This window comes from Schistocerca gregaria, chromosome X, assembly GCF_023897955.1.
Source record: "Schistocerca gregaria isolate iqSchGreg1 chromosome X, iqSchGreg1.2, whole genome shotgun sequence".
Lineage (NCBI taxonomy): Eukaryota > Metazoa > Arthropoda > Insecta > Orthoptera > Acrididae > Schistocerca > Schistocerca gregaria.
This window is the reverse complement of record NC_064931.1, coordinates 213,436,375-213,459,188: the sequence shown is the minus strand read 5'-3', so window position 1 is coordinate 213,459,188 and position 22,814 is coordinate 213,436,375. Positions and strand designations below refer to the sequence as shown.

Genomic DNA, 22,814 nt, shown 5'->3' with positions numbered 1-22,814 from the left:
GCATTACTACATATATGTAGTGATGATGCTGGTTAATATCAGAAGTGTATTTCTGTGTATTTGCAGTAAACTCACCACGATGGTATCCCTGTTTATAAAGTGATCCATTTTGAAGATTTTCATGATTACGTAATTTCATTAAACTGCGATAACAACGGTTTCAACTCGCCACTGCACGACAGTTCTTATAGCTCAATAGCAGCATTCTGCACATCAGGCAAAGAACGGTGGCCAGGGGAAACGGGAACGTCGTATTGAGTTACAGCCGTTCGCCTCCCTAGAGCCCCGTGCTGGCTCCAACTTGTGTAATGGCGCATGCTGCGAGACGAGCCGGGACGTGACCATCCCAGCTGTGGCCGCCTGCCTCTGCCAGTGCGACGAAACGAGGGCACTAACTGGCTAAATGAACTCAGGCCCTAGCACGTGCGGCTACCAGTACGAACCTGACTTCGAACATAGCCAGTATACTAACTGCGTTACTGCAAACTCCCTGACAGTAAAAGTGAAGCACCCAGAAGGGAGGAGGAAAAGAAATGAAACTTCATGAGTGGACAAGGCGTGTGATGTTATTTCGGTGATTACAAAATGGAGCCAAATTTAGAAAGAACTTGAAATATGAGCACACATATCAGTATGAGGTAGCACCTCCTCTGGCCTAGATATATGTTCTGATTTGATTGGGAAGTGTGTCATAAAACTATTGTATCCTCCCCGGAGGCAAGCTGACCCACAACTGTTGGAAGTTGTCCATGATATTCTGCATATTGTCAATATAACGGAGCTGACTTCCGAACTGATCTCACTCGTTTTCTATCGGGGACTGATCTGTGACTCTTATTAACAACGAGAGAATCTCAACATCGTGCAGACAGTTCATAGAGACACTTGTCATGTGTGTACGAGCATGTTCCTGTTCAGAAATGACACCACAATGCTGTCGCTTCTGAGGTAACACTTAAGGACGCAGTATGTCCGTGACGTACCGTTGTAGCAGGAGTCATATACGATGGCTCGCCGCACCACAAAGCCAGGAGAAACAACTCTATGCCTCCCGAAAACAACGGAAGAATGGGACCTTTCCCCAGGTCGCCGCCATATTCTCCGATTGGGCACACAAACATAAAACGAGCACGCATTACTCACTATCTTCGGGTACAGATAGATGAAAAATTGAATTTCAATGAACACATAAGGCTAACAACAGACAAAGCACAAAAAATACTACACAAACTGGTGAGGCTAAATTCAAAACAGTACAGACTACCTCTACCAGTCATACGTACATACCACTGTGCACTCTTCGAATCAGTACTCAGCTTCGCAGCTAGCACCTGGGCACACATACTGAACGTGGTCACCAACAAAGCATCCCTCAGGCGAGGGCAGAGAAGTGTCCTACTTAGGCTGTCTGGAGCCTTCGGTACCACCTCAGCGGATGCAGTGTGTGGTGTTCGGAATATGCCCCATAGATATCACGATCAAATACAGAGCTGCAAAGTACTGGTTAAAGATGGGGAGGCTAGATAAGGTACACACAATAACCGGTGTGCCAAAACAGACGATATGTCACCTTAAAAGTTGGCGTTTGGATGCATGTCAAGGTGAGTGGGATGTAAGTGATAAGGGACGTAGACTGCACGACTTCCTCCCTGGCATAAGGGAGCGGTTGAGAATGAGACATATCGATCCCAGTCGTGGTATGGTACATTTCTTAACCTGACACGGACCTTATCCCACGCACTTAAACCGCGTGAGTCTGAGGCAGACACCTACATGCAGATGCGGGGAAGGAGGTTCCCCAGAACACATTGTCTTTTTCTGTGGGCAATACGCGAACAATAGCCATAAACTACACTTAGATTATACAGATACAGACATAGATATATACACAGCAATAAGAGACGAAGAACAATGGGCACAATTAAACGCACTGACAAACATTATTTCAAAAACAACACATGAGGAGTATATGCGGACACGACATTACAGACATGCCTATGTGCAGAATAACAGAAATCTCCAGAGGATGGACAGCGATACCCACAGTGACAGCGAAAATAGTGACAATGAGGAGGAACAGGAGGAGGAAACTTAGATGTGACAGTAAATAAGCAAAGTGCTGGCAATCAAAAGTAGTTAATACATAGGATTAGTAATAAATAGGATAAGCAACATTATTTCTCTACTAATAACCATTTGTGTGTGTGTGTGTGTGTGTGTGTGTGTGTGTGTGTGTGTGAGTGTGTGTGTGTGTGTGTGTGTGTGTGTGTGTGTGTGTGAGTGCTATACATGAGATAGTTTAGATCACAGCAATCGTGGTAAATATTAATGAACGGCAAAAAAATACCTCATTTAGCTACACCGGGTGTATATAAAAATTTCTTGTAGTTGTGGAGTAGTATATATTTGTACTACGAAAAAAAGTGTTAACACCCGTTTAGTGCAGCATAAGAGGAAATGCCGTCTGTAATAATAAATTGGGCGTAGCAGAACTCGTGTATCAAGAGGGTAATCCTGAAATAAAATTCAGTGATACAACCGTCATATCGAAAATATCGCATTATCATGCGCGTATTTATAGAGAGGCTGTTGAGATTTATAAGCACGTAATAATTTTAACAGGAAAGAGGATGCTGTCAAATTAAATGAAAGATGGATTTTGACTTTACACCGACAGAATGACGATCGATTACAGCCGGCGTCATGTGTTGGATTGTAGCTCCTTGTACTCTGCCTCTATATTAGAGGATTTTCACGTGCCTCGAGGTGACTGGGTGTTTGTGTTATTGGACTGAGATTGGACTGACCAAAGGTTGGGAATTTGTATGGGCGCGCCGGCCGCGGTGGTCTCGCGGTTCTAGGCGCGCAGTCCGGAACCGCGCGACTGCTACGGTCGCAGGTTCGAATCCTGCCTCGGGCATGGGTGTGTGTGATTGTCTTAGGTTAGTTAGGTTTAAGTAGTTCTAAGTTCTAGGGGACTGATGACCACAGCAGTTGAGTCACATAGTGCTCAGAGCCATTTGAACCTTTTTTTTTGTATGGGCGCTGATAACTGCGCAGTTGAGCGCCCCACATACCAAACCATCGTCATCATCATCTATATTCGGCGCTCCCTCGCGTTCTGATTGCAGTTCACCGTTTCACCTCCGACAATGTCTTCCGCAACCGCACACGAAATGTTAGGGAACCACGGCCTGTCAGCCTGGAACTTTTAAGTGAAGTTAATACCGGCCGTGCAGGTCTACATTGTATGATAAGAGTTTCGGTGTCGATAAGGACATTACCGTAGCTTATGTATTGTACACTTACATGCAGACACAGTAAGCTATCTTAGTGTGTGGTGGAGAGTACTTACGCTATCATCGTCATTTCCTGTATTTCCTGCTCCATTCGTGAATGATTTGGCGTAGCTACACAGAGTAGGATGTTGACAGCAAATACCGAGGTTCGGCTGATGTCCGCGTAAACAGGGCGCCACTCCGAATCAGACATGAATGCAAGTACAACTACTGAAATGGCTACAGCCATATTTCGCGAAAACAGATATTTATTCGTTGATACATCAATAATGAATTTCAGTATATGGTTTTGCAATAGTCCTAGCCTGTGACAGTCCTGCTCTGGCGCTAAGTCCAGTTGTTCGGAACACATAGCCCTCTACCCAGCGTAGGCACTTTCGAAGAGAAGCGGATTCTCTTTGGACAGGTGGTCAGCGATTACTGCAGCGCTGACTGCGACTGGAACTTTGGGGTGCACTTCGGGAGATGCTGTGCAAGAACAAACAGGAACAAACCTGGAAAATTATTGCCGGTTAATCCGCGAAGCTCTCCTTATTTCCTAGTGCGTAGGGATATTTCAACTCCACATTATGTGTTTCACGTGATGTGTGACGTGAAATATACACCAAAGCCTCAAAGAAACTGGTATAGGCATGCGTATTCAAATACAGAGATGTCTTAATAGGCGGAATACGGCGATGCGGTCGGAAATGCCTATACAGGAGAAGAGTCTGGCGCAGTTGTTAGATTGGTTACTGCTGCTACAATGGCAGGTTATCAAGATTTAAATGAGTTTGAACGTGGCATTATAGTCTGCGTACGAGCGATGGGGCACAGCGTCTCCGAGGTAGCGATGAAGTGGGGATTTTCGCGTACGATCCTTTCACAAGTGTACCGCGAATATCAGGAATCGGGTAAAACATAAAATCTCCGACTTCGCTGCGTCGGAAAAAGATCTTGCAAGAACGGGACCAACGAAGACTGAAGAGACTCGCTCAACGCGACAGAAGTGCAAACTTCCGCAAATTGCTGCAGATTTCAATGCCGAGCCACCAGCAAGTGTGAGCGTGCGAACCTTTCAACGAAACATCGTCGATATAGGCTCTCGGAGTCGCAGGTCCACTCGTTTACCGTTAATGTCTGCACAACCCAAAGCTTCACGCTTCGCCTGGAACCGTCAACACCGACATTGGAGTGTTGATGACTGGAAACATGTTGCCTGGTCGGACGAGTCTCCTTTCAAACTGTATCAAGTGAATGGACGTGTACGGGTATGGAGACAACCTCATGAATCTATACAGCTGCATGTCAGCAGGGGACTGTTCAAGCTGGCGAAGGCTCTGTAATGGTGTGGGACGTATGCAGTTGGAGAGATATGGGGCTCCTGATATGTCTAGATACGACTGTGAAAGGTGACACGTACGTAATCATAATGTCTGATCACCTCCATCCATTCATGTCCATTCTCTATTCCGATGAACTTGGGTAATTCTAACAGGACAGTGCGACACCCCACACGTCCAGAATTGCTACAGAGTGGCTCCAGGAATACTCTTCTTAGTTTAAAGGCTTCCGCTGGCTACCAAACTCCCCAGATACGAGCATATTGAGCATATCTGGGATATCTTGCAACGTGCTGTTCAGATCAGATCTCCACCCCCTCTTACTCCTACGGATTTATGGACAGTTTTTTTTCATTTATTTATTTATTGTTCCGTGGGACCAAATTAAGGAGAAGTCTCCATGATCGTGGAACGAGTCATTACATGAAATTATAACACGACAGTAGAAACAGATAAAATTAAATACAAGAAACGTATTCAGACGACAGTTCGTAAGTTTAAATAAAGAAAATCAACTATGTAACGCTGGAATTTGCTTAATTTTCAGCTCTTCCAGGAGCTCCTGGACAGAATAGAAGGAGTAAGCCATGAGGATACTCTTCAGTTTAGACTTAAAAGCGTTTGAGCTACTGCTAAGATTTTGAGTTCTTGTGGTAACTTATTGAAAATGGATGCAGCAGAATAGTGCACTCCTTTCTGCACAAGAGTCAAGGAAGTGCATTCCACATGCAGATTTGATTTCTGCCTAGTATTAACTGAGTGAAAGCTGCTAACTCTTGGGAGTAAGCTAATATTGGTAACAACAAACGACATTAAAGAAAATATATACTGTGAGGGCAGGGCAATGTCAGAATTCCCAGACTATTGAATAGAGGTCAACAAGAGGTTTTCGAACTTACACCACATATAGCTCGAACAGCCCGTTTTTGAGCCAAAAATACCCTTTTTGAATCAGTAGAATTACACGAAAAAATAATACAATATGACATAAGCGTAAGAAAATATGCGAAGCAGACTAGTTTTCGTGTTGAACTGTCACTTATTTCAGATACTGTTCTAATTTTAAATAAAGCAGTATTTAGTTTCTGAACAAGATCCTGAACATGGGCTTTCCACAACAGCTTACTATCTATCCGAACGCCTATGAAGTTGAACTGTTCCGTCTCGCTTATAATATGCCCATTCTGTCTGATCATATTATCAGTTCTTGTTGAATTGTGAGTGAGAAACTGTAAAAACTGAGTCTTACTGTGATTTAGCATCAAATTATTTTCCACAAGCCACGAACTTATTTCATGAACTACATTATTTTATAATGTTTCAATATTACACACAAGATCCTTCACTACCAAGCTGGTGTCATCAGCAAACAGAAATATTTTTGAATCACCTGTAATACTAGAAGGCATATCATTTATATAAATAGGAAACAGCAGTGGCTCCAGCGCCGACCCTTGGGGAACGCCCCACTTAACAGTGCCCCATTGGTACTGAACACCACTACCACTCTCAATATTGCGGAGAATTACCTTCTGCTTTCTGTTCTTAAAGTAAGAGGCGAACCAATTGTAAGCTACTCCCCTTACTCCATAATGGTCCAACTTCTGCAGTAATATTTTGTGGTCAACACAGTCAAAAGCCTTCGTTAAATCAAAGAAAACACCTAGCGTTCGCAACCTTTTATTAATCCGTCGAAAACCTCACAGAGAAAAGAGAATACAGCATTTTCAGTTGTTAAACCATTTCTAAAACCAAACTGTACATTTGCCAGCAAATTATGTGAATTTAAATGCTCCAGTAACCTTGTATATACAACCTTCTCGATAACTTTAGCAAACACCGATGGCATAGAAATAGGTCTATAATTGTCAACATTATCCCTGTCTCCTTTTTTGTAAAGTGGCTTCACTACTGAGTACTTTAATCGGTCAGGAAACCGACCATTCCTAAAGGAAAAGTTAGAGATATGGCTAAGTACTGGGCTAACATACACAGAACAATACTTCAGTATTCTGCTAGATACCCCGTCATATCCATATGAGTTCTTGGTCTTTAGTGATTTAATTATTAACTCAATCTCCCTCTTGTCAGTATCATGGAAGAGCATTTCTGGTAACGGTCTCGGAACACTTTTCTACGAGCGCTATATGATTCCCTGTTGGGACTAGGTTTCTATTTAGTTCACCTGCTATATTCAGAAAGTGATTATTAAATACTGTACATATATGCGACTTATCAGTAACACGGACATTCGCACTACTCACTGATTCTATATCCTCGACCTGTCTCTGCAGACCAGCCACTTCCTTTACGACCGACCACAGGTAGTCCCAGTCTTCAAGAAGGGTCGTCGAGCAGATGCGCAAAACTATAGACCTGTATCTCTGACGTCGATCTGTTGTAGAATTTTAAAACATGTTTTTTGCACGAGTTTGGAAACCCAGAATCTGCTCTGTAGGAATCAACATGGATTCCGGAAACAGCAATCGTGTGAGACCCAACTTGCTTTATTTGTTCATGGGACCCAGAAAATATTAGATACAAGCTCCCAGGTATATGCTATTTTCCTTGACTTCCGTAAGGCGTTCGATACAGTTCCGCACTGTCGCCTGATAAACAAACTAAGAGCCTACGGAATATCAGACCAGCTGTGTGGCTGGATTGAAGAGTTTTTAGCAAACAGAACACAGCATGTTGTTCTCAATGGAGAGACGTCTACAGACGTTAAAGTAACCTCTGGCGTGACACAGGGGAGTGTTATGGGATCATTGCTTTTCACAATATATATAAATGACCTAGTAGATAGTGTCGGAAGTTCCATGCGGCTTTTCGCGGATGATGTTGTAGTATAAAGAGAAGTTGCGTCATTAGAAAATTGTAGCGAAATGCAGGAACATCTGCAGCGGAGAGGCACTTGGTGCAGGGAGTGGCAACTTACCCTTAACATATACAAATGTAATGTATTGCGAATACATAGAAAGAAGGATCCCTTAGTGTATGATTATATGATAGCGGAACAAACACTGGTAGCAGTTACTTCTGTAAAATATCTGGGAGTATGCGTGCGGAACAATTTGAAGTGGAATGATAACATAAAATTATTTGTTGGTAAGGCGGGTACCAGGTTGAGATTCATTGGGAGAGTCCTTAGAAAATATAGTCCATCCACAAAGGAGGTAGCTTACAAAACACTCGTTCGACCTATACTTGAGTATTGCTCATCAGTGTGGGATCCGTACCAGATCGGGTTGACGGAGGAGATAGAGAAGATCCAAAGAAGAGCGGCGCGTTTCGTCACAGGGTAATATGGTAGGCGTGATAGCGTTACGGAGATGTTTAGCAAACTAAAGTAGCAGACTCTGCAAGAGAGGCGCTCTGCATCGCGGTGTAGCTTGGTCGCCAGGTTTCGAGAGGGTGCGTTTCTGGATGAGGTATCGAATATATTGCTTCCCCCTACTTATACATCCCGAGGAGATCACGAATGTAAAATTAGAGAGATTCGAGCGCATACGGAGGCTTTCAGACAGTCTTTCTTCCCGCGAACCATACACGACTGGAACAGGAAAGGGAGGTAATGAAAGTGGCACGTAAAGTGTCCTCCGCCACACACCGTTGGGTGGCTTGTGGAGTATAAATGTAGATGTAGATGTAGACCAGATGGTTCTAATTTTATCCTGAGACTTAGCTATTCGATCTGCATACGACATACTTTTTGCCTTCCTAATAACTTTTTAAGCAACTTACAATACTGTTTGTAATGGGCCGCTGCATTTAGATTTTGACTGTTTGTAACGTTTTGACATAATTGCCACTTTGTTCTACAGGATATTATTATCCCTCTGGTCAGCCACCCAGGCTGCCTGTTTGTGCTAGTACCCTGTTTTGAAGGTTCCAACGTAAAGCAACTTTCAAAGAGCATGAGAAAAGTTTTGAGGAAAGCATTATATTTATCGTCTACTGTGTCACAACTATAAACATGGATCAGTCTTTGGTGTGACGTCACAACCGCGTGACTGCATGTGAGATCGCTTCTAAGTTTTCATATATTTCTAGGTTTCAGATGCATATTTTAACGGTTTTTGTGATAATATTTACTATATAAGTGAGTTATTAGTGGTTTCTTCAGTCACCTCCGCCTCTCTTGTGTTGTGATCTGATATTTGTGAGTGTTTCGTATCGATTAACTTAACCTCTTACTTGTGTTTACATTCGGCGCTGACCAGCTGCAGCTGTAGCGACGCATCGAAAGCTAAGTATTGATTAATTGTTTGTGTATAGTGGTTTATTTAGGAACTTCAGTAGTCTTTAACCGGTGTTCTTGGTGTTTTCTGGTGAAATAATTTCAGAATAAATTTTTGGAAACTGTTTTCAGTTTCGTTACTGTGTCATTAGACGTTTGATTTTCTTTCCGTGTTAGTCTTTTGTTGTATTCTCTTTTGATGATGATTAATACTGTTAATAATAGTAGTTACTTCCCTTGTAGAGTAAGTTTGTGATTATTGTAGTCAGTTTTTTAACATCTTCTTATTGTACTAGCGGAACTTAGATAAAGTAGTTTTCTTGTTTAAAAATTTTACGATGAGTGAGAAGTGTTGGATCTTCCGAAGGTTCGTGAGTAGTGGATTGTGGTGTGAGACTTGTTCGAAGTATTTTCACTGGGGGGAATGCAGTGGGCATTATGGTGAGATCCTCTCCTGGAACTGCAGGTTATGTAGCAAGAGTAAGTTGATAGAGGATCAGGAGCGTAAGATCTGTGCCCTTCGGATGCATTTGAAAAACGCACAGGAGGAGCTAGACAGGATGAGGAGGGAGAAGGGGGTTGGGGAACGGGAGGTGGCTGTTGGCAAGAGATCTGCTAGAAGGAGGAGATTTTCAGATAGTTTTACTATTGGTGTTTGCAGTAGATATGACCAACTGTCAGAGTATAGTGGAGAGGAACCACTAGTAGCTGTAGATGTAGAAGTATGCAGCAGAACTCATCAGTTACGGTGGCTAGGACAGTTGCAAAGTCTAAAACAAAGAAGGTTCTGCTGTTCAGTGGTTCTCATGGTAGAGTTGTAGGCCAGCCAGTAGTGTCGGTGGAGTCTATCAGCAGGACGGGTTTCACTAGCCATGGCCTGCACAGCAGGTATGGAAAGGGAGGGTTGGAAAAACTTATAGGTGACAACATAGGTGGGAAAATTCCTGTACTAGTGAGTATTAGAGCTGCACTTTTTTAGATTGAAGTCAGCTGATAGGTATTCCTGCTTAAGGGAAGTCTCTCTAACAAAGAAACCACTTTCGACGAAACTTAGGTATCCGAGTAATGAGGGAATTAGTATATTTCATCAAAATATACAAGGTATTAGAGATAAAGTTAGTGAACTGCTTATAGATGTTGACGCTGAAATTGTTGGTATATCTGAACACTTCTTAAATAAGGAGATAATTCAGAGGCTTCCTTTACCAGGATACAGGTTGGCTGGCAGCTTTTCTATTACCTCTTTGCGGTGTGGAGGAGTAGCCATGTATGTGAAAAACGGTATCCCATTTGAGTCAATTGATGTTTCAAAGTACTGCACTGAAAAGGTGCTTGAATATTGCAAGTGAGGTTAAATTTAGTGGAGTTAAAATTCTAACTGTTGTTATTTGCAGATCCCCAGACTCAGATTTTATAACATTTTTGCTAAAGCTAGAGGAGGTTCTTGGTTCACTTTATAGGAAATACAAAAAGTTTGTTACATGTGGTGACTTCAATATTAATTGTATAAGTGATTGTGCAAGGAAGAGGATGCTGGTAGACCTCCTTAATTCATATAATCTTATGCAAACCATATTCTTTCCAGCAAGAGTGCAAGGGAACAGTAGAACAACCATAGACAACATTTTTGTTCATTCCTCATTACTAGAAGGGCGTTCTGTTAGCAAAAAAGTGAATGGCCTTTCAGATCATGATGCACAAGTTTTAACTCTAAAAATTTTTTGTACTGCAACTTATGTTAAATATAGTTATCAACTTCTTAGGAAAACTGATGCACTTGCTGTGGAGACCATTGTAAACCTTATCAAGGAACAAGAGAGGCAAGATGTTTATAGTGCTGATACATTAGACGATAAATATAATGCTTTCCTCAAGACTTTTCTCGTGCTCTTTGAAAGTTGCTTTCCGTTAGAACGTTCAAAACAGGGTACTAGCGCAAACAGGCAGCCTGGGTGGCTGACCAGAGGGATATGAATATCCTGTAGAACAAAGTGGCAATTATATCAAAACGTTGGTACATCGTACCAAAATTGATTTTCTTTCGTATTCCAGTTGTGTACTGAATGGAGGAGGAATGAATGTCTGTATGCCTCTAGAAGCTCCCTAACCTCTCCTATCTTATTCTCATGAGATGTACGCTTGCTGCAGCATAGTGGTCGCATATTCCTGTCTGTAAACAAGTTCTCTGATTTGCGTAACAGGGTCTCGTGATACCTGCGTCGCCTTTCTTCCGACGATTTTCGTGCAAGTTCCCTGACTATTACTATTACACTTACTTAGGGTTAATATCGGCCTGCTACGATACCAGTGTCCTGAATTATTTCAATGTCTGTTGTAATGGTTACTTGGTGAGGACTAGTGAGCACTGGAGAAATATTCTGAGCACTGGAGAAGTATTCTAGAACTGGTACCACTTGCGTTTTGCATGCGATTTCCTTTACACCTGCGTTCCATTTTTTTCAGAATTCTTCTTACAGGACTGTCTTCCATTGGTCTTCCCTAGTACTCGTTTTACGTGATCGTCTTAGTTCTTATTTCTACTTAGTATTACCTCTAAATACTTACACGATGTGACGTGGATGGATATTCACCACTAATCTCGTAATCACATACTATAGGATTATTTCTCTTTGTTATAAACATTATCTTATGTTTATCCATATTTAAATAGACGTAATACGAGGCCGTTTGGAAAAGTAATTCCTCCATTTTTTTTACTTCTGTTCTCAATATCGGTTGAGGTATTATACGCGGTCAGCATCTAAAAATGATATAAATGAAGGTTCACTTTCTTCACTCTATCATCTAAGATAAACTGTATGATCAGTATTACCTCTCTTCTTCTTACAGTTCTCAGAAATCCAAATAAATGTTATACATCTACATTTACATGGATACTCTGCAAATCACATTTAAGTTCCTGGCAGAGGGTTCATCGAACCACCTTCTCGACTCTCTATTATTCCCATCTCGTATAGCGCGCGGAAAGAACGAACACCTATATCTTTCCGTACGAGCCCTGATTTCCCTTATTTTATCTTGGTGATGGTTCCTCCCTATGTAGGCCGGTGTCAAAATATTTTCGCATTCGAAGGAAAAAGTTAGTGATTGGAATTTCGTGAGAATATTGCGTCGCAACGAAACACGCCTTTCTTTTAATGATGTCCAGCCCAAATCCTGTATCATATCTGTGACTCTCTCTCCCACATTTCGCAATAATACAAAACGTGGTTCCTTTCTTTGATATTTTTCGATGTACTCCGTCAGTCCTATCTGGTAAGGATCCCACACCGCGCAGCAGTATTCTAAAAGAAGACGGACAAGCGTAGTGTAGGCAGTCTCGTTAGTAGATCTGTTACATTTACTAAGTGTCCTGCCAATAAAACGCAGCCCTTTGTTAGCCTTCCCCACAACATGTTGTGTGTGTTCCTTCCAATTTAAGGTGTTCGTAATTGTAATACCTAGGTATTTAGTTGAATATACGGCTTTTAGATTAGACTGATTTATCGTGCAACCAAAGTTTTTCCTTTTAGTGACCTCACACTTTTCGTTATTTAGGGTCAAATGCCACTTTTCGCCCCATTAAGATATCTTTTCTAAATCGTTTTGCAGTTTGTTTTGATCTTCTGATGACTTTATTAGTCGATAAACGACAGCGTAGTCTGCAAACAACCGAAGACGGCTGCTCATATTGTCTCCCAAATCGTTTATAATGATAAGGAACAGCAAAGGTCCCACAGCACTACCTGGGGGAACGCCAGAAATCACTCCTGTTCCCGGCCGCGGTGGCCGTGCGGTTCTAGGCGTTGCAGTCCGGAGCCGCGCTGCTGCTACGGTCGCAGATTCGAATCCTTCCTCGGGCATGGGTGTGTGTGTGTGTGTGTGTGTGTGTGTGTGTGTGTGTGTGTGTGTGTGTGTGTGTGTGTGATGTCCTTAGGTTAGTTAGGTTTAAGTAATTCTAAGTTCTAGGGGACTGATGACCACAGCAGTTGAGTCCCATAGTGCTCAGAGCCATTTGAACCATCACTCCTGTTTTACTCGGTGACTTTCCGTAGTTACTACGAACTGCGACCTTTCTGACAGGAAATCACGAATCCAGTCACATAACTGAGACGTTACTATGTAAGCACGCAATTTCACTGCGAGGCGTTTGTGTGGTACAGTGCGAAAAGCTGTCCGGAAATCCAGAAATGCGGAACTGATCTGAAATCCCATGGTCCACAGCTCGTGGTCGTGCGTTAGCGTTCTCGCTTCCCACGCCCGGGTTCGATTCCCGACTGGGTCGGAGATTTCCTCCGCTCAGGGACTGGGTGTCGTCTTGTCCTAATCATCATTATTTCATTTCTATCGACGAGCAAGTCGCCGAAGTGGCGTCAGATCGAAAGACTTGGACCCAGCGAACGGTCTACCCGACGGGAGGTCCTAGTCACACATTTACATCGCACTGACACTCTTACTGCCCGTTTCGCAGCGGTCCGCACTGCCAAAGGCGGTCATTCAGCTTTTGTCAGATGGTCACATTAATGTGACTGTACAGTCCCGATTCGCTGACGCCAGTTACAACCCTCTGCCGCTGTACCGAATTGCACCGTGTAACGTGGCGATGTACCAGGTGATCAAAAAGTTAGTATAAATTTGAAAACTTAATAAACCACGGGCTAATGTAGATAGAGAGGTAAGACTTGACACACATGCTTGGAATGACATGGGGTTTTATTAGAAAAAAAACACCCCATATTGCTAGACGCGTGAAAGATCTCTTGCGCGCGTCATTTGGTGATGATCGTGTGCTCAGCCACCACTTTCGTCATGCTTGGCCTCCCAGGTCCCCAGACCTCAGTCCGTGCGATTATTGACTTTGGGGTTACCTGAAGACACAAGTATATCGTGATCGACCGACATCTCTAGGAATGCTGAAAGACAACATCCGACTCCAATGCCTCACCATAACTCCGGACATGCTTTACAGTGCTGTTCACAACATTATTCCTCGACTACAGCTATAGTTGAGGAATGATGGTATACATATTGAGAATTTCCTGTAAAGAACATCATCTTTGCTTTGTCTTACTTTGTTATGCTAATTATTGCTGTTCTGATCAGATGAAGCGCCATCTGTCGGACATTTTTTGAACTTTTGTATTTTTTTGGTTCTAACAAAAACCCCTGTCATTCCAAGCATGAGTGTCAATTTGTACCTCTCTATCTACAGTATTCCGTGATTTATTCAGCCGACCGGAGTGGCCGTGCAGTTCTAGGCGCTACAGTCTGGAACCGAGCGACTGCTACGGTCGCAGGTTCGAATCCTGCCTCGGGCACGGATGTGTGTGACGTCCTTAGGTTAGTTAGGTTTAATTAGTTCTAACTTCTAGGCGACGGATGACCTCAGAAGTTAAGTCGCATAGTGCTCAGAGCCATTTGAACCATTTGATTTATTCAGTTTTCAAATTTATACTGACTTTTTGATCACCCGGTACAACTTAACCATGGCGGTGCGTAAGAAACAGCGTGCTGTAATCGAGTTTCTAACCGCAGAAAAGGAGCCTCCAATTGAAATCCATAGAAGAATGAAAGCTGTGTACAATGATGATTATATTGACATCAGTAATGCGCGACGATGGGTTGTTCGTGGTCGTAATGAAGCGAACGGTGGTGGTAACGTCAACTTGTGTGGTAGAGCTCAGAGTGGGCGACAACATACAGGAACCGATGAGACCCATCGGAATAAGATTGATGAAATTTGTCGGATAAAACAACAGTTCAGCCAAATGCGACATGTCACTAGAGCGCGTACAGGGCATCATTGCATAACTCGGCACAGAAAACTGTGTGCAGTGTGTGTGTGTGTGTGTGTGAGTGTGTGTGTGTGTGTGTGTGTGCGTGCCTCGAATGCTCACTCCTGACCTGAAACAGAGGTCAAGTTGAAAAATAGTTCAAATGGCTCTGAGCATTATGGGACATAACATCTGAGGTCATCAGTCCCCGAGAACTTAGAACTACTTAAAGCTAACTAACCTAAGGACATCACACACATCCATGCCCGTGGCAGGATTCGAACCTGCGACCGTAGCGGTCGCGTGGTTCCAGGCTGTAGCGCCTAGAACCGCTCGGCCGCCCCCCCCCCCCCTTTCCCGGCCGGCAGTCAAGTTGAACGACTGTCTTCAAGCGTCGTTCCAGTTCTTGCAGGATCTTTTTCCGGCCGTAGCGATGTCGGAGATTCGATGTTTTACCTGATTCCTGATATTCACGGAACACTCGTGAAATGGTCGTACGGGAAAATCCCCTCTTCACGCTTCCTCAGATATGCTCTGTTCCAACGCTCGTACGCCGACTATAACAGCAAATTCAAACTCACTGAAATGTTTGTAACCTGCCATTGTAGCAACAGTAATCGATCTAACAACTGCGACAGGCACTTGTTGTCGTATGTAGGCGTTGCTGACCGGAGCGCGGTATTTTAATACGAATGCATGCACCAGTTTATTTCGCGCTACAGTGTATTTGTGCATGTTAACCCCAAATACAAAAAAAAATTGCCCTGGTTAAAATATTGAAAATAGGCTTACTGGAATTTCGGGTAGTATCGAACAGGTAAACTTTTTCGAAATCTGTTTGTTTTCAGAATGTTTCACTGGAACATTATTCAGACTAAACAATACTATGACACATGAATTAATAAAATTATAAAATTTTGTTCGTTGACTATTTAAATATTTCTTCCACTATTTGCATTTTGATCATTAAAATTTTTGGAGGTCTGCACAGACTTAAAACAGTAAAGTGTAAAAACGTAGTTTTTATTGAAAAACAGGTTTAATTGAATTATAAATGGGAATAAACTTAAACTTGCCCATCAGCTCACCTACATTGCCAAAAAATCGTCGAATTCTTCCTTGCTGAGGCCTGCTCTTCGCTGCAGATTCGTGAATTCGGTTAGCCGCACCCTTAAGCCCTCATGTATTTTCATGAAATCATAGTCTAAGTCTTTACTGGCTTCCATTTTCATTTTTTTTGGACCGATGCTTTATTTTCACGTACTTTGCATATTTACACATTATACTAGCCAAGTACCCAGCATTGCCTGGGTATGTATTTATTTCACTTCTATTAGTCCATCTTCCTCTTCTCCCTCTCTCTGTCCATCCCTCGCCACCTCCTCTGTTCATCTCTTTCACCTCCATATTTCTGTTCACCTCCCCCACCACCCACTCTCTGTCCACCTGCGTACTTTTGTTTCTCCATATTTGACACTGCAGTGGCGCTACACGTGCTGTCACTTGCGCTAGGACTTAGAAACACCTCTTGTCCAATATAGTCCGCTGTTCGATAGTAAGTGTTCTGCCCCCATACCATTTGTTCAAATAAAGTTGTTATTTTCTATAAGAAAATCCTATTATCTGATTTAAACTTATTTGCGAACTTTCAACTTTTGCACGAAGAAGAACTAATTGTAGTGGACACTAAATATCGCCCATGTTATTCTTTAGGTGTGTTCATTTGCGCTTGATCTGTGGACCCAAATGTAGCTGTCACAAAGAAAATGCTATTTTCAACGCTATTAAGGAGAAAACGGCGGTGAAATTTCAAGGTCGAGAAGATTCCCTGGCCGCGCGGAGTGGCCGCGCGGTTTGAGGCGCCATGTCACGGATTGCGCGGCCCCTCCCGCTGGAGGTTCGAGTCCTCCCTCGGCCATGGGTGTGTGTGTTGTTCTTAGCATAAGTTAATTTAACTTTGTTTAAGTAGTGTGTAAGACTAGGGACCGATGGCCTCAGCATTCGGATCCCTTAGAAATTCAGACATTTGGACATTTTTGAAGGTTCCCTTTCCAGAGATTGAAGCCTCCTTCAATTCTACAGGTGCAACTCAATGCAAAAATCACTTACTGTATTGCGAATTCGGCATAGCCGCATAATGTGTCACTCTGGGGAGACGAACATTGTCTTGTTTCAGCACTTCGCTGCTAATAGTCAGTTACACAGACCTAATAAATCGTGATTTTTGGAGGTTAAACAAATTCATACAGTCGAATGTTGGGTTTGGAATGTATTTTACGCGAACTAATCAAAGAAATGTAGCTGAGTATTAATTAGTGATACTTTATCACTATTTACTTTCGTTGATATCTAACACAATTTTCGCTGTTGCTTAATCCAGTCTTAGAATCTAATTTTCAGTGTCAACTTAAAGTCAGCGGCACATGTTTTAAATTTTTTGTGAATACTTTTAAGTTTTATTTTTACTTGTTACATGGGCTGGATTCATTCATATTACAAGTAATTTGAAATTTAAGTCAAGGCAATGACATCGATAATCATTTAAATACAATAAAATGTACTTTGGATGCCCTAATGTAGTTTACGGTTTAGGTATCAAAGAAATCTACCTTACAAAAAACTATTGAATATACAAGTAATATTCCTGTAAGGTAGGATAAGTTTTGTGTATATCCTGTAAAATTTAGTTATTGGGGCGCGACACGCTTCAAATTCACTATATCAGTTACATCAGAAATGACAATTTCAAAATGTTTCTTCCTCTTTGATGAAATGCTGCGGCCACTCTTATTACTCCACACACTAATTTGTGATTAATGTAAGAGAATGATAAAATGTATGTTATCTGCAGTAACAATGTCCTCCTCGTGTTTCAGGTTCGCACGCAGAGACTTTTTCACGGCTTATGACCTACTCTTCTTCTTGGCAGGCGAACAAGGAGTAAGTACATCTTCTGGCCAACATCTAGCTTGCTGTCTTGATTAGAAAATTTATACTTCTTCTTTAAGTAATACGAGCCTATAGCACATGGTGAAGTCGAAAGTCTTGTTTAGCGTCATATAACATCCGTACACTTTTTCTCGGGCCATATTATGGGACCGTGCCGTGAATAAGGAAGTGGAAGTCCACCTGTCATACAGACGGCTCAAGTGAACTATCAGATACCGGCTGTCGGTTTCATTCGGTGACTCAGTGTTGTTGTGGTATCTAGCATCACACATCTGTAAACAGAAATAGAACAGAACAATAAAACTATTTCTTTACGTCTATACTACTTTTTGAGCTGTAGGCTGTGGTAACGTACTGATGTGTAGTGTAGCCCAAAGCCTTGATTAGGTTTACAGGTGGCAATTTGGTTGTGGGGTAGCGTAGTGGTATCTAAGGCTTAAATTACTCTGAGTAAACCCATCCCCTCATTCAGTGCTACATTCAGATTTTCTTACTGCTTATTTGTCCTCACAGTAGATTTGTAGCTATCTTTCCCAACGAAGAGTCCTAAAACATAAAATTGTACAGATCGAACGCTGCATATACATAAATGATCTGGCGGACAGGGTAGACAGCAATCTTCATTTGCTTGCTGATGGTGCTGTGGTGTAGGGGAAGGCGTCGAATTGGAGTGACTGTATAGGAATATACAAAATGATTTAGATAAAATTTCTAGTTAGTGTGATGAATGGCAGCCGGCTCTAAATGTAGAGAAATGTAAGTTAATGCGGATAATTAGGAAAAACAAACCCGTATTGTTCGGATACAGCGCTAATAGCGTCCTTCTTGACACTGTCACGTCGTTTCAATATCAGAACGTAACGCCGCAGATCGATGTGAAATGGATCGATCATGTGAGGACTGTGGTACGCAAGACGACCGGTCCACTTCGGTTTATTGGGAGTTTATTGGTTGTAGTTCATCTGTAAAGGAGACCGTATATAAGACGCTAGTACGGCCTATTCTTGAGTACTGCTCGAGTGTTTGGGATCCGAACCAGTTCAGATTAAAAGAAGACATCAAAGCAATCTAGAGGCGGGCTGCTAGAATTGTTAACGGCAGGTTCGAAAAACACGCAGGTGCTACAGGGATGCTTCGAGAACTGAAATGGGATTCCCTGGAGGGAAGGCGACGTTCTTTTCGAGGAACACTAACGAGAAAATTCGAGTACCGGCATTGTAAACAGATTGCAGAATGTTTTTGCTGCCGCCAAAATACATTTCTTGTAAGGACCACGAAGATAATATACTAGTAATAAAGGCTCGTACGGAGGTATGTAGCTAGTCGTTTTTCCCTTGCTCTATTTGCGAATGGAACAGGAAAGGAAATTTGTAGTAGTAATACAGGGTATTTACAATACAACCGGGGAGGCTCCGTCTCCACCGCAGCCGCAGTGGTCCACAACCCCACGACGACTACCGCAGTCCACTTCACCCCTCCGTCGCCCCACACCGAACCCAGGGTTATTCTGCGGTTCGACCCCAGGTGGACCCCCCCCAGGGAACGTCTCACACCAGACGAGTGTAACCCTTTTGTTTGCGTGCTAGAGTAATGTGGAGAACTTGTTTGCGCAGCAATCGCCGACATAGTGTAGCTGAGGCGGAATAAGGGGAACCAGCCCGCATTCGCCAAGGCAGATATAAAACCGCCTAAAAACCATTGACAGACTGGCCGGCTCACCGGACCTCGACACAAGACCGCCGGGCGGATTCGTGCCGGCGACCAGGCGCTTCTTCTCGCTCCGGAAAGCCGTGCGTCTGACGGCTCGGCTAACCGGGCGAGCAGTCATACAGGGTACCCTCCGTCGCGCACCGTCCGGTAGCTTGCGGATTATGTACGTAGGTGTAGATGCAGATATAGAAAAAAATGTGATTGTGGTTTCGGCAACGGCATTACCCTAAAATAGTAACATACAGGTTAGTAGTGGCGACAGAAAAACACTGGCGACTTGAAGTCTTCTCTTCCCAGTTAAGGACTAGAGCGTCCGTTGCTGAAGAAAACGTGTGCAGCTGGTATACCTCTGGCCATTAAAACTGAAAACGCCAAAAAAGGGAATAAATAACGAAATTTGACTTACCGTGCATATGCAGTATAGCAGGAAGAATACCTAACTAAACCTGTCAGTGATTTGGGGGTGTGTATGATGCGAAATTTAGTACACAGAGCTGCCGGGACTGGGAGCAACACTAGCTCTAAACAAGGAGACATCGAGTCAGACTGAACTTTAGTGACAGATACGGGTACATCATTCAATGCTGCTTTAGCTCTGTCGCAGAGTTCATCAATTGTAGAGGTTCAAAAAAAATGGTTCAAATGGCTCTGAGCACTATGGGACTTAACATCTGAGGTCAACAGTCCCCTTGTAGTGGCTGGCTAGTGTTGGCGTGCAGTCTCTCGACAACCCCTGACGAGATGTTTTCAGCGGATGAGAGATCTGGTGAACGTGCTCGACAGAGAAGCGATCGCATTCCGTATGAGTCAAGGTGCGTCAACACAGTACAGGTGGCCAACGAAATTACGTTATTTTGTTGAAAGATAGCTTTCAGAGATACTTCGAAGATAGAGCAGAGCCACTGGCTTTAACACATCACAAATGTAAATGCTGCTGCTCAGATTACCGGCCACGTGAACCATAATTGATGGTGTTGGGTACCTGCGTACCCGGCGGCACTCTATACTGCCTCGTTGAGCAAGTATGACGATGACGAATGCTACCTGGCGATCTTCGTTTCCCTAGGAGACTCCACACACCAACATATACATTGTGATGCTGTACGCAGAAGTGGGACTCATTTGAGAAAACGGAATGGTTCCCCTCCTTTGTCCAAAGATGCTGTCAAGCGCAACAGTATCGGCACGCCTGTCTTTGGCTGTTCAAGGGAAGCCGCAACAGTGGTCGCAGTTCTGACAGTTAGCTCGTATCTTCGTGTTTTCGCGACTCATCCAGTGATCCATTAGATTCCGGGCGTGCAGACGTAGAAACTCTATTTCTTAAAGTTATGTTTCGACGGCATACATTTCTTCTGTCTTCCGAGTAAACTTACAGTCTGTCGACATACTCTGGAGCCCGCATCTCGTGGTCGTGTGGTAGCGTTCTCGCTTCCCACGCCCGGGTTCCCGGGTTCGATTCCCGGCGGGGTCAGGGATTTTCTCTGCCTCGTGATGGCTGGGTGTTGTGTGATGTCCTTAGGTTAGTTAGGTTTAAGTAGTTCAAAGTTCTAGGGGACTGATGACCATAGACACGCTCACGCACTTGATGAAGTTCTGTGTTTGGAATTTTCTTGATCAGTAACTGGTAATCACCCATTAACTCCATCGACACAGTTCACTGGTGGTTTCAGGCATGACTACAACAGAAAGGCCTCCAAGTGTCGTCTGAAAAACAGGTTTCAGGCTGTGTGTGCAGCTGGTGAGGTCCTGAGCCAGATGCAGTCACTTGTGCTGTTTCAGAGGAAGCCTCTCGGCCTGCAAGAGTTACGCGTTGATAGAGGCTTGCATTACTGCTCGTTGGCAGCTCCAGTGTTAAGAGTGCGATCCCCCCTCCCCTCTCCCCATACGGATATAGCTGCCAAGGAGGGGTGCAACGTACTGAAGGTTGTAGATCATATCGGTACTAATGTTGTGTGCCGCTCTGGATTAGAAGAGATTCTCTGTGGCCGGCCGAGGTGGCCGAGCAGTTCTGGGCGCTACAGTCTGGAACCGAGTGATCGCTACGGTCGCAGTTTCGAATCCTGCCTCGGGCATGGATGTGTGTGATGTCCTTAGGTTAGTTAAGTTTAAGTAGTTCTAAGTTCTAGGGGACTGATGACCTCAGACGTCAAGTCCCATAGTGCTCTGAGCCAGTTGAACCAATTTGACATACTCGGAAGATAGCATAAAGGTATATCACCGAAATGTGAGGGGTTCAGTAAACCTCAGAGAATCAAATGGTTCAAATGGCTCTGAGCGCGGTAAGAACCGCTGCCGGAAAGCCTCCGTGCGCGCTCGAATCTCTCTCATTTTACATTCGTGATCACCTCGGGATGTATAAGAAGGGGGAAGCAATATATTCGATACCTCATCCAGAAACGCACCCTCTCGAAACCTGGACAGCAAGCTACACCGCGTTGCAGAGTCTGACACTTGAGTTTGCTAAACATCTCCGTAACGCTATCACGCTTACCAAATACCTCTGTGACGTAACGCGCCGCTCTTCTTTGGATCCTCTTATCTCCTCCGTCAACCCGACCTGGTACAGATCCCACACTAATGAGCAATACTCAAGTATAGGTCGAACAAGTATTTTGTAAGTCACCTAATTTGTTGATGGACTACATTATCTAAAGACTCTCCCAATGAATTTCAACCTGGCCCCCGCCTTACCAACAATTAATTTTATATTATCATTCCACTTCAAATCGTTCCGTACGCATACTCCCATATATTACCAGATATTTTACAGAAGTAAAAGCTACCAGTGTTTGTTCCACTATCATATAATCATACAATAAAGGATCCTTCTTTCCCTATGTATTCGCAATACATTACATTTATCTGTGTTAAGGGACAGTTGGCACTCCTTGCACCAGGTGCCTATCCGCTGCAGATATTCCTGCATTTCGCTGCAATTTTCTAATGCTCAACTTCTCTGTATACTACAGCATCATCCGACACTATCTACTAGGTCATTTATATAAATTTTGAAAAGCAATGGTCCCATAACACTCCCCTGTAGCACGCCAGAGATTACTTTAAGGTCTGTAGACGTCTCTCCATTGAGAACAACATGTTGATTCCTACAGAATAGATTCTGAGTTTCCAGAAACGACATGATACGCGATCAAAAACATGTTCTAAAATTCTACAACAGATCGATGTCAGAGATAGAGGCCTATAGTTTTGCGCATCTGCTCGACGACCCTTCTTGAAAACTGGAAATACCTGTACTCTCTTCAAACCATTTGGAACCTTCCGCTCCTCTAGAGATTTGCGGTACAACGCTGTTAGGAGGGGGGCAAGTTCTTTCGCGTTCTCTGTGTAGAATCGAATTGGTTTCCCGTCAGGTCCAGTGGTCTTTCCTCTGTTGAGTGATTTCAGATGCTTTTCTATTCCTTGGACACTTATTTCGATGTCAGCCATTTTTTTCGTTTGTACGAGGATTTAGAGAAGGAACTGCAGTGCGGTCTTCCTCTGTGAAACAGCTTTGGAAAAA

The 22,814-nt window shown here is 43.3% G+C and overlaps 1 protein-coding gene across 1 annotated transcript in view; it reads left to right on the top strand.

Annotated features, from left to right (window-relative positions):
- LOC126298384 (inactive phospholipase C-like protein 1) overlaps positions 1 to 22,814 on the top strand; it is a 1,421,164-nt gene that overhangs the window by 1,132,076 nt on the left and 266,274 nt on the right. The window contains exon 6 of the mRNA XM_049989691.1: positions 17,512 to 17,575. Within this exon, the coding sequence (XP_049845648.1) occupies positions 17,512 to 17,575 (64 nt within the window). The remainder of the gene's footprint in view (positions 1 to 17,511; positions 17,576 to 22,814) is intronic.